Source organism: Chrysemys picta, chromosome 13 (assembly GCF_011386835.1).
Source record: "Chrysemys picta bellii isolate R12L10 chromosome 13, ASM1138683v2, whole genome shotgun sequence".
Lineage (NCBI taxonomy): Eukaryota > Metazoa > Chordata > Testudines > Emydidae > Chrysemys > Chrysemys picta.
Window position 1 is genome coordinate 42,938,965 of NC_088803.1, and position 12,296 is coordinate 42,951,260.

Here is a 12,296-nt window from a genome sequence, read left to right on the forward strand (position 1 = left end):
GGGGGGTGGTCAGAGGTTACTCCACTGACCCCCAGCTTCTCCCCCCAAAAAAATTTCCTCACCAGTTGCTGTCCCGGCCCGTCAGGGTAAACAGCTGGCGTGCCGGGACACTTTGTTTACTTAGGTTTAGATAAACAAACCATCTCGGCCCGCCAGCGGCTTATCCTAATGGCCTGGGAGCCAAAGTTTGCTGACCCTGAATTATAGGGCCAGCTTATGAATGGGTCATAAAAAATTTTCATTTTTACTTATCCATTTTGGGGGGGTCGGCTTATAAACAAACTGGCTTATGATAGAGTATATACGGTATGTTGTATTTTATCCCAATTACTGTTCACCTCTATGTTGTTAACTACTTTCTCTTTCAAAATTTGTTCCAAGCCCTTGCATACAATTGAGGTCAAACTAATAGGTCTATAGTTTCCCAAATCATGGACATTATCTGGGTCCCCCAGTTTAGTCCCATTAAACTGTTTGAATTTGACTTCCACCTTGAATGTGGTAATTTCTACCTCCATATCCTTGTTCCCATTAGTCACCCTATCACTCCCTCTAAGCTCTTCATTAGCCTTATTTAAAACTGAGACAAAGTATTTGTTTAGATGTTGAGCCATACCTAGATTATCTTTAATCTACACCCCATCCTCAATGCTTAGCGGTCCCACCTCTTCTTTCCTTGTTTTCTTTTTATTTATATGGCTATAGAACCTTTTGCAATGTCCAACTCTGCTTGTCTTTTGGCAGTTCTCACTTTATCCCTACACTTTCTGACCTCCAAGAGGTAGTTTTCCTTGCTGATCTATCCCATCTTTTAATTCCTTGTAGGCTTTCTGCTTTCTCTTACTCACCTGTTTGGGATGCTTGCTCATCTGGGTTGGTCTGCAATGCTTCCCTGTGAATTTTTTCCCCTTGCTTGGGATGCAGGCTTCAGATAGTTTCTGCAACTTTGATTTAAAGTAATTCCAATCCTTCTCCACATTCAGATCCTTGAGTTCTTCAGTCCAGTCCACTTCTCTGTCTAGTTTCCTTAATTTTTAAAGCTTGCCCTTTTGAAATCAAGGACCCTAGTTGCTGATATATTTTTGTTTATCCTTCCATTTAGTTTAAATTGAATTAACTCATAATCACTCGAACCAAGGTTGTTCTTCTATGAGGTCCTCACTACTCACCAATACCAAATCTAAAGTGGCATCACCTCCTGTTGATTCAGCGACTATTTGGTGAAGAAATCTGTCATCTATCACATCCAGGAAAATCTGGGCCCTACTATTGTTAGTAGCACTTGTCCGCCAATCTATATCTGGGAAGTTAAAGGCTCCCGTAGTCACACAATTCTCAGTAATATTTATTTCATTAAAAACATTAAAGAGATCTCTATCTATATCCAAATTAGATCCTGGGCGGTCTGTAGCATACTGCAAGCACTAGCCCAAGGGAACATCTAGTTGCTTTCTTCCCTATTGGCCTGCCAAGTCCAGGGTTGTGAGTTCAAGACTTGAGGGGGCCATTTAGGGATCTGCAACTTGGTCCTGCTTTGAGCAGGGTGTTGGACTAGATGACCTCCTGAGGTCCCTTCCAACCCTGATATTCTATGATTTTGGCTCAAATAGACTGTCTTATCCATTCCATCACTTCTAATTTCTTTACAATCTACCTCATCATTAATATACAGTGCTACTCCATCACCTTTGCCTTTATTTCTGTCTTTCCTGAACAGCACATACCCTTCAATATCTGTACTGCAGTCATGACTACTATTCCATCGTGTTTCTGTTATCCCTATATCTGGTTTCACTTTCTGTACCAATAGTTCTAGTTCCTCCATTTTGTTACCCGGGCTCCTTGCATTGGTTTACAGACATTTTAATTGTTGCTGCTTGGCTTTGCCCATATTCCTCACCCAACTGGGTGTAGTCATTAAACTGCCAGTATCGCCTACCTGTTAGCTTCATTGGTATAGGCATTATCTTTCCTCTTAATGTCCATTTTCCTACCCACTGTTCTTCCATTCTCCATTGCAGTATCTTTTCTTACTTGATTTTCCTCCCTTTCAATGTTAAAATCTGGCGTGGAGATTACATGAGCATCTCCCAACCATTTCCCCCCAAGTTTCTAGTTTAAAGCTCTTTTAATCAGTTGTGCCATCCCATGAGAACAGTCCCCTGTCCATGAATGCCTCCCAGTAATCAAACATCCCAAAGCCCCCCTTATAGCACCACTGCCTGAGCCATCTGTTGATCACCATAATCTTGTCTCGCCTTCGTTCTCCTCTGAGGACAGGTGGAATCCCACTTCCTTATTTTTTTTAATTCCAATCTTTCACATTTTAGCCGATCTGTTATGAAACATCATTCTTTTGTAGCACAGAGGGTAATATTCAGAAGAAAAAACTTTGTGAGGCTGTAGGCCCAGTGACACTGCCAACTTAAAAACCTATGCAATGTTCCTGTTCAAAACTACAAATAACAAACTGCTCCTGGTGGAGCAATAGAGAAAGATGGAGTTTGTTTTTTCCATTGTATGCAGTGTGCTGCTGTTTAAAAGTGCAATCTCTCAAACTGTCCTCACTTTATCATATCTTGGAAGGGTTTGGTCTCTGTAACGTAACCGGAGCTGGTTGCTTGTTCAGATTTTTCACATTTTGCCTGCCAGCAAATTTAGTGGTTATAATTGCAAAGTTAAAGGCACAAGCAGTAACTTAATCACTTTAAAAATATTAGGGGAGAAAAGCTTTTTAAAGGATCTTCTAATGCCATGAGGTACTATAGCAGTAAGGTACTGGGAGATGTTGGCGTGACAAGGTCGGGTCATGAAGATGCATGTATTGGTTGCAGTAAACGCTGAACAGAAAATTAGTCTATCTTTCTTCCTGGGGCATGACCAAAAGGACTTCTATTTTATCTTAGGTCAGTGCAGATTTTGCTTACTGGCATCTGTCACAATCTGTGAACCTTAGTTTTGCTGAAGAGTAATTTGGCTGCTGTCATGGAAAGAAGACCTCTGTCCTCATGAATGGGAACAAGACTAATAGGTCAGGTGTCTCCCTTGCCTTTTTTCTCGGTGGCTTCTAGTTATTTGTAATTTTAAAGCACTTTTTGCCTTATTTTCCAGATTTGATTTGCTATGAACAAAAGGCAAAAATTAAGGCAATGTTGTGTATGTATGCCTCATTTAATTACAGTTGGTGTCTCGAATAATTTTTAATGGAGAAAATTTGAACATGTATGAATGGCTTTTTTTAAAGTTTAATGGATTATAGGGTTGTTTTGTATGATCATCTGAGAGCAGTACTTGCAAAAACAACAGTTCATCCTTGTGTAAGGGTGTCTGTGTTCGATTCTGTACTTAATAAACCTCCAACTGGACTTGATTGTCTTTTTACAGGACTTTTACTGACTCACAGGGAAGATTTTTAGTAACCTCCATGTATTCCCCACTTAGTACAAAACCATATTTGTCTTGACTGTCAAGCTTTCTGGTGTCCCGGCTCACAAATGGCCAAGCGTATAACAAGTTGGTGGTGTTGTAGTATCTTATCCACCAGCAGCTGAAATATGAAATAGGTAGCAGCGGCAGAACTAGTGAGACATCTATCTTACTATCAAAGTAGTTTTCAGTACGTGTCTTTCTAGCCCTTACTTTTTCCTTCCAGGTTTCTTTTCCTTCTGTGTTAGGATTAGTTTTCTGAACCATATGGCCCCCACCTTTGTAATTATGCAGGGGAGAGGTTATATCTCAACAGAAAAATTAAACAGACTTCAGTCAAAATACTGCATAAATGTTCTTATAAACTGATGGTGGGGGGGAGGAATGTCTAGTAGACTAACTAAATTAATCCCCTCTGGAAATAAATAAATTAAATAACCTAGACAGTTAAGGGATTTGAATGGATGGGGAAAAAAGCAGAACATTGGGATATAGCAGTATGGGCAGAGTAATATCTTCCAGGCCAGCAGAAAACATTTAATCTTACAGAAAATGCAAAGACAGAAATTGATAGTGGAACTTCCTTATCTAATCTCTCACTAACAGTTGTTGTTTGTGTAAAAAAAATGTCTGCCAAATGATAGCAGATACACACAATGAAACATTGTTCTTGGAATATATGTAGGTTTGGGAGGATTAGATATTTATTGGTAAATGTCGGTAAACATAGATTTCACCATACACACACAAACCAAAGAAAAAATATTTGTCAATAACAGAAATTTACAGATGGGCAAAGTAAGAAAAATGCTGCTTGAGAACTTTTTAGAGTTCGGTTTCATGATATTTACTTTGTAAATTTTGACATGTGATGTTGACAGTTCGTGTTTTAACATTTATAAAGCTTTCCTTTTTTTAATCTGTGTCTGTCATTAAATTTTTGTCTGACCCCTCCCCCCACATTTCCTGCAACTGTGAAATTTTTAAAAATTAAAAATCTGCAAAAATTTAAAAAAATACTTAAACATAAATATTGGTATTATCCTTTGAAATTGTTTTTTGCCAGACCTAAGGGTCATTATGGATCTCACTGTAGATTCACATATGCCTCATGCACACAAGACCAGAATCTTTTCAGAATAGTAGTAGAGACTTTCCATTGGACCATATGAACTGGAACCATAAACTCACTGAACGTTAAATGTCCCCAAATGAGGGTCAATCTATCCTCATCATCGTATCCACTCATTATATTCCACACCTGAACATAGCCATTATATGAACAACATACCCTCATATCTCAATGTCTGTACTTTGTCCCGTTAGCCTTTTACCCCCAATTGGGGATATTGCAGATTATGTATTCCTTACACCATCCGATTTTTGCACCCCTTGATAATCTGTACGTTATTCCCTGATAACCAGAAACTTCTACGCTTAAACTCTGTACCGTTCACTTTTTTTTAAACATCATCTTAATAACATTTTTAAAGCTGTATGCCCCTGTTCCACGAGGTGAGGCTCTTTGCCCCAAACATCTTGATAGCAGACTCTAAACTGACAGTATTTAAACCTGCCCATTGTGTGATGCTTTTATGCCCTTAACTGTCAGGGACGACAAATGCCTGTTATGCCTCGGGGAAGCACACATCCCCAACAATCTGCCATTCCTTCTTGTCTGACATCTGAAAATTGAGAGACACAAGGGCTCAAATTACATCTACTTGAGCAATTCACGAAAGTCATGTTTGATCCTGGAGAAGACATCCACCAAATCAGAGTTGAGGCGACTATCCTTGGCAAATGCCCCAGTAACCAGACAGTATACCCCAGTTCCAGTGCGGAGAAGAAATCCTCTAAAAGGGCACCCGAGCCACTGGTACCTGTGCCAGGATCTCAGAAACTGAACAGAGCACCAGAACCCTCGGCATTGTCAGTGTTTGTGCCAAGTGCATCAGCACTTACTCTAGGACAAAGAGACCTGGAACATATGCCATCTACTTCAAGAAGTGCTGTGCAGCCAATCTGAACCAAGCACAAGCACAGCTCTGAGCATGCAGTGGAATCATCTTGCAAGGAAGACTTAAAATATTCATCAACGTTGAGCCCAGGGAACAAGGTACCGACTGAAAAGAAAGTGGAGGAAATAGTGATACTGGTACCAATCAAGACCAGCACCAGTACAGACAGTGGCACCAATCGGCAGACCCTTGCTGGTAGAGAGAGAACTTAGTAGAGAGACTCATTACCTTTCACACTGCATCTGAGCAGGCAGCAGCCCTACATCCAATGGTACTGCTGTTCATGGACATATACTTCTCTTTGTCATCTCCAAGTTATACCTTCTGCCCTCTATCAAGAAGGGAACCTGCTCGCATCAATCAGAAAAGGACCCTCAGGGAGTTCCAGACACATCCCATGCCATGCACCAATGCAAGATTGACAATAGACTAGTCAACTGGAATCTGGCCAGTACTCTTATAACTTGCCACTTCAGTCATATTGGCCTTACGGGGGGCCCACCTTCCCATATGTCCATTTCCGGTTTCAAGGAAGAGGATAAAGTCTCTGACATCACAGGTTCACTGACCATACCAAGCCCCTCACACCTGAGTTAGAGGAAACTCCTTGTTTTAGGGCACAGGTGGTTCTGGAGACACTTCATTTGCCCTCCCCACCAAAAGCATTTTCATCTTCTCCTGATGGGACAGTTAAATCAGTCCCGACATTGGCTCAAAATGATTTTAAGGCCTTCCAGGACTTGCTTATGAGGATAACTGAAATCTTGGACATCAATACAGTGGTGATCTAAGAGAATATGCATAAGCTGTTTGACATCCTCAGCACCATCAATAATTGCCCTTCCAATCAATCAGGACATAATATACCCAGCAAAGGGGTTGTAGCACACTCCAGTCTTATTTTCCCTCCCCCTCAAAGTTAGTAGAAAAGCACTACCAAGTTCCACCTAAAGGTTTTTAACAATTTTACATACATCCAGGATCTTTATTAGTATTTATGGTTCAGGAAAAGACAGCTCATCTGAGGGGACTCTGGAAGACGAGAACCCTCCAAAATTGGACCACACTGACACATACGTGAGAACCAGTTACTGACTCTACAGTAATTGTGATTCTTTGAAATGTTGTAGTCAGAGTAGATCCCATGACCCATCCTCTGTCCCTGCTTTTCCTGGTCCTCAGCAGTCACGGGCTTCCAATTGTGAGGGAACGGAGGGAGGGTCATGGTTGCTCAGCCATTTATGTCCTTGCATGGGAGCACAAGGTGACTACAGGATGCATGCATGGCCCCGACACACTGTTACTCAGAAAAGATTCCAAACTTGTGCAAGGCTACTTCAGCATTTCAAAGATCCACTGTTATTGTAGAGTAAGTAACTGTTCTTTCTATGAATGAAGTTGAAAAATGCATGGAAGAAAACTTTGTACCTCATGGAGATTAATTGGTAAATGTACATACAGGGCATTTGGGTTGTAAAGCAATATATAAGTGCTTAGTATTACATGTATTGGATAGAGTAGATCAGGAGTGCCATAGTTGAGAGGCAAGAGGAGGAAAATAGAAACTATATCAACTCTAATGTCTTGTACAAGTCCCACTGAGTGTTACTACCTCCATTATCCTCTTTTATCCACACCACAGCCTTTAAAAAAATTGCAGTTTGATAGCTGTGCCATGTGGAAAGCAAATTGCCCATCAGATGGTACTGTCTCTCTGGAATAAACCCCTGAAAGGGTGACATTATACTTATTTCTTATCAATACACGGAAGTGTTGCTTTCAAGTACAGTTCCACTTTAAAATATTGCCCTGTTGAGAGAGACAAATTTCAGAGCAGAATTGGCATAGTTTGAAATATTAGTTAAATACATTCACAGGCAACGAGTCAGCAGAAAAATGCCTGTGTGCTTTTGTTCTTTATGCTAGTTGCATTTGTAGGGAAAAAAAAGAAGTTGGTTTCCTCTTTAATAGATTATGCAAGAAAATTAGAATCTGGACCTGTTAGAAAAAGCCTAAAACTGGGACAGAAAATGTACACTGGTACCTCCATTAAAAAAAAAAAGTCCAGGTAAGATTACTACTGGGAAGAGAGAAATAGTGTGTTACTATGCAATTTCTGTACCTTTTTGCATGGAATAGGGTTTTGTACAAATTCAGAATGTTCTAGTACAATTGGAATATTTTTAAAATTTGCTATGCAGATTGATACAAATACATTAATTTCTTGTAAATGTAGTTATCTTAAGTGCATGGTTCACCATTAAGATCATCAGTATTTATTATCCCTTTGAAGGGATATACTCTGAGGGTGATTGTTTCTACAACAGACCAAAATATTGAAATTCATCCTTCAACTGACTATGAATATAAATAGTTTTAAGTGGGTAGCTAAATAGACGTATTAGAACAAAGGTTTCAACAAAAGAATGTTGTTTAAACCTGTCCTAAAAAACATGGTGGCTATAGTTTAATAGCTGTGTTTTATGGTCTCTTGTATTTAGAAAATACTTCCTATCATCTACTTTGAAAGAGATTTTCTCTTTTGATTTAGCAGTTGAAGAAAGAGGGGGAAAAGTAAGATAAGAATTACCCATATTGATGTAATGGAACAAAGGAATATTGCCAACTTTGTTTTCTAGTTTAGTTTCTATTACAGGAAAAGCAATTTGTTGTGATTATGGTAAATGATGGAAATTTAGAGGTGATAAAACATTCATTAAAATAATCTCATTGTCCTATTAAGATAAATTACTAGTTAGTACTATAGCATCACATTCCTTCCACTATTGCTCTCTTGCTATTGTTTTTTCCATTGGTATCCTTTGTGCTGAAGACTTTATTAATCCAGATTAAGAACTGATTTCTATGTAAATTGCATTTACACACCAAGAGATGAAAACACTCTTTGGACAGCAAGGTCAGAATCCAGAGGCAAATGACTTTTTGGAGGGAGCTGTGAGAGGGAGCCCCAACCTTTCATGGTGGTTACTGTGACACCAGTGCTAACTGTGTCACAGTAAGGCAATATGAATCAACCCCAATAGTGCTTACCGCTGGTTTGGGTCTACTTAGTGTATATTATCTGCACACATGCAATCGCCAGTTCTGCTGCTTGCAATTTCTTGCCCCTTCGTTTTAGGTTTGCTGGAAGGGTAAGAAAATTAACCCCAGTTGTAGTAGATGATTAGTTCAATCTATGCATCAGGCGCTTTAAAAAAGAAAATTTTATTTCCTTAACTCCAAAGTATATTAATGCTGATGATAAAAATGAAAAGAATTTTTGGTAATTACATGTAATCCTAGACACATCCTTAACCGTACTTGAAAATAAGATAGTCCATCTAATCAATTAATCATTTACATTTCTTGGAAATTGGAGAGTGGACTCCCACCACAACTCTTTTTCATTAGAGCACTGCCTTTTAACTTAGGAAATGTCTGGTCTCCCTTCTTGTGCCAAAAGCTAATTGAGTAATCTGTTTATGCTACAGCAAAGTTTTAACCTATCAAAACACTGAAACAAAATTCACTTCAAGATGTGTTTTGTGTATGTGTATTCTTAATTTGATACAGTAGTGAGCTTCCCTCCAAGTGATCTGTGTACTGTCAGCCAGTCGCATAGTTTTGGCTTGGTACTGATTGGAGATAGGCTTACAGGTTTAAATTAAGCTAAAGCAATACAAGGCACTCTTAAACCAATTTAAGTGTGCCCAGACAAGGGGCTGCACTGATTTAAACTAACTTTCTGAACTGATTTGACACAAAATGCTCACTTTTATTTTTAGCTTTCTCTCTCACAATGTGATTACTTATAAGAAGAACTCAAGGACTTTTTGTGTGGTAAAAACCCTAAAACCCATGTTCACTCTTTTTAAAGGTCTGTTAAAGGTGACCTTCAAAGTGCTTTAAAAACAAAAAAAGTTTAAGCTCGGTTTTCTTCTTTGTAGTATGAAGGGGGCTTGACATTTTGGTTTCTTTCCGTCCCATTAGAAATTCAGTTACTGTCTAGATTTTTTTGTTTTTGTTTTGTGTGGAAAACATTATGACTCTCTGGAGAACTAGTAGGATTCTGATACACGTACCTAGAGAATATTGGAGCAATTGACAGAAGAGGGATTTTTGGTTGCACTGTTCAAAACTATTCTTGTTTAACTCAAACACCTGACAAACAGAGGGTGTCTGAAAAATTCACTATTGCTTAAGGGGAAAATCTTTTCAGCCCTCATTTATACCTCAGAAAAAAGCACAATTGCATGTCACCTTGACATGCATACATACTACTGATCTAGATTAAGTTGGGTTTATATATGTGCAAATGTTTAGCTTTCAGTATTGAACAAATATCAAGCATGAGGACTAATGGACATGCCTCCATTTTCCTAGCTGACAAGTATGGGGCAAGCTGCACAGTTAGCTGCTGCAAAAATGGAATCGCACTGGGCTCCCATGCAGATACTTTACCTGAGGTGCTAACGGTAGTTTCATTCCTTAGTCACCCTCATGAGTTGAAGCACTTCTGTGCAAGACCATGGTATAATTCCATTTCTGCGGCAGTTTCTGATCGGTGTCTAAAAGTAGAGAAATGTACACAGAGAAAAATGGGGAGAGAAAATGAAAATGGAAAAGGCGGAAGGAAGGAAGGATAAGGATGTGGCAGTTCTTTGAGGAGTGTTTAAAAAAAACGGTACTTTCAGATTTTGAAAAGTTATGTTTTGTTTCCTTTTTTTCCTCTTTTCTTTTAAAGTGTGGTGTTTCCTTTCAAGAAGAAGATGTGATTATACTTAATGGTAATAAAGAAGATGTGGAAGTGCTGAAGAAAAGAATGGAGGAGAGAAGGCTTAAGAGTAAAGTGGGAAAGGTAATGATTTTACAGAGACTTAAAAATGCTAGGAAGTTGAGTGTGTTTAATGAGATCTTTTATGAATAGATCTCATAGGTGAAAGTTCAACTTGTACAAACAGAGATTCTTCATTGATTCTCAGAATGAACCACATTCATTCTAAGCTATCCACATTTTATTTCTTGCTGGTAAGTCTCTTTAGTTCACGTTGGACCCACTGACCTGAATGCTTCAGTTTTATCCAGAACAATTTTTTTTTCAAGTATTAGTTGTTTCTCTACAGCATTCTCCTGCAGCAAGACAATGCATTTTAGGTGCAAAATGTTTTCATAGAATATCAGGGTTGGAAAGGACCTCAGGAGGTCATCTAGTCCAACCCCCTGCTCAAAGCAGGACCAACCCCCAAACAGATTTTTGCCCCAGTTCCCTAAATGGCCCCCTCAAGGATTGAACTCACAACGCTGGGTTTAACAGGCCAACGCTCAAACCACTGAGCTATCCCATTTTGATTTTCTGCATACTCTCCGGAAGTGTAGGGGATTTATTCAGTAATCTCCACTGTCTATTCCAGACCAAGTCCCAGAAAGATATCGTTATGCTTATAAGACTAAAGCAACCAACATCAATTCAAGTGTATGGCGGCCACTTTAGCATACCATAATGTAAATGTCAGTACAAATAATTATAGACAATTGGAAAAAATGCAATAGAAATAAATATATTGAAACATACTCTGCAGCTATTCAACATAAAGACTACTCCTAATTGATCGTCATTGTGCATAAAAAAAGTAGATGACTCACTCATTGGACACTGCTACTGGAAGAAAAATATTTCTCCTACACACCTGTGTACGTGGATAGTGTGTGCACCACTTTATAGTTCATTATTCTAGTCTGTTTTAAAAAGCCACCTGGATATGTAACGTTGTTCAGGGTGGTGAGCCTCTAACAGACATTTATAGGCATGACCGTCTTGAGCTCAGGTATCATCAGATGTCACCAGCTAAGTAGTTTCAGTCTTGGCCAATATTTGGACCTAATATTCTGGCAATTGGTGGTGCAGTTGGTGGCTCTGTTTTTCTAAATTGGTACAGAACCAATCCCTTTTCACAGTGCCAAGGGGTGCCATGCTGGTGGAGATACTGTCCTTTGGATTAGATATAAAACCAGGGTCCCAATCTCTTGTCATTAGACTTTGTGGCACTTTTTACAAGCATAGAGTTGTTACCCATGTCTGCTGACCAAATTACAAGTTTTGGTAATTCTACCCACTAAATGTTCCCCTACAGTTTCCGTTGAATATTGAGGTGGTCACTTCCTACAATAAATTATGTAATGTTGCTGCTTATGATTTTGAAAAACTAGCCAATAAATGTCCAGAATGCTTTGGGAGTCCTTCAGGATTATGAAAGGAACAGTGTTGAGAGTGAATAGATATTCACATGTGGTTAAGTGTCTAAAGTCAGCAGGGCTTAGTTTAGGGTGCTCTGCTTCCTTCCAAATATCCTTGTTTTTTGTGGGTGTTTTTTTTTTTCAACCATAGTTTTAGTTTAAACTCTTATATTATTTATAATAGCGCCACCTTTTCTCTCTGCTCACCTCAGTAATTTATAATCTAGCAAATTAATCGGAGAGAAATAAACAAATCCATTGGCTTCTATATCAGATTAGCTACTACTTGAGTAGTTGCTCTGAAGCAAGGAAGTGACTAAATTTGGATTCAATATGTACACAAATTCAGGACTTTTCAGGAGAGTCATATGTGGTCAGTAGAGTCCAAGAATGAATCCAAATGAAAAGGTCCGGTCAAAAGTCAAAATCCTTCTATAACCTTAACTACAGAACTGGTAGGATCCTTGATAATACGAACTGTTTTATGCTTGCTCCTCCTTGCACCTGTGCCTCTCTCCTGCCCTCAGTCCTAAACACTATCTCACTAACCTCAATATGTGCTAAGAACACAACCCAGCTTCCAGCTGACTCCCCCTCACCGTGTTTCATGAAATC

At 39.1% G+C, this 12,296-nt stretch overlaps 1 protein-coding gene across 2 annotated transcripts in view; it reads left to right on the forward strand.

Moving 5' to 3' along the window:
* The window catches only part of RTF2 (replication termination factor 2), a 56,023-nt gene that overhangs the window by 37,732 nt on the left and 5,995 nt on the right, over positions 1-12,296 (forward strand). For both annotated transcript variants that reach the window (XM_005284209.4, XM_042858375.2), the window contains exon 6: positions 10,192-10,305. In XM_005284209.4, the coding sequence (XP_005284266.1) occupies positions 10,192-10,305 (114 nt within the window). The remainder of the gene's footprint in view (positions 1-10,191; positions 10,306-12,296) is intronic.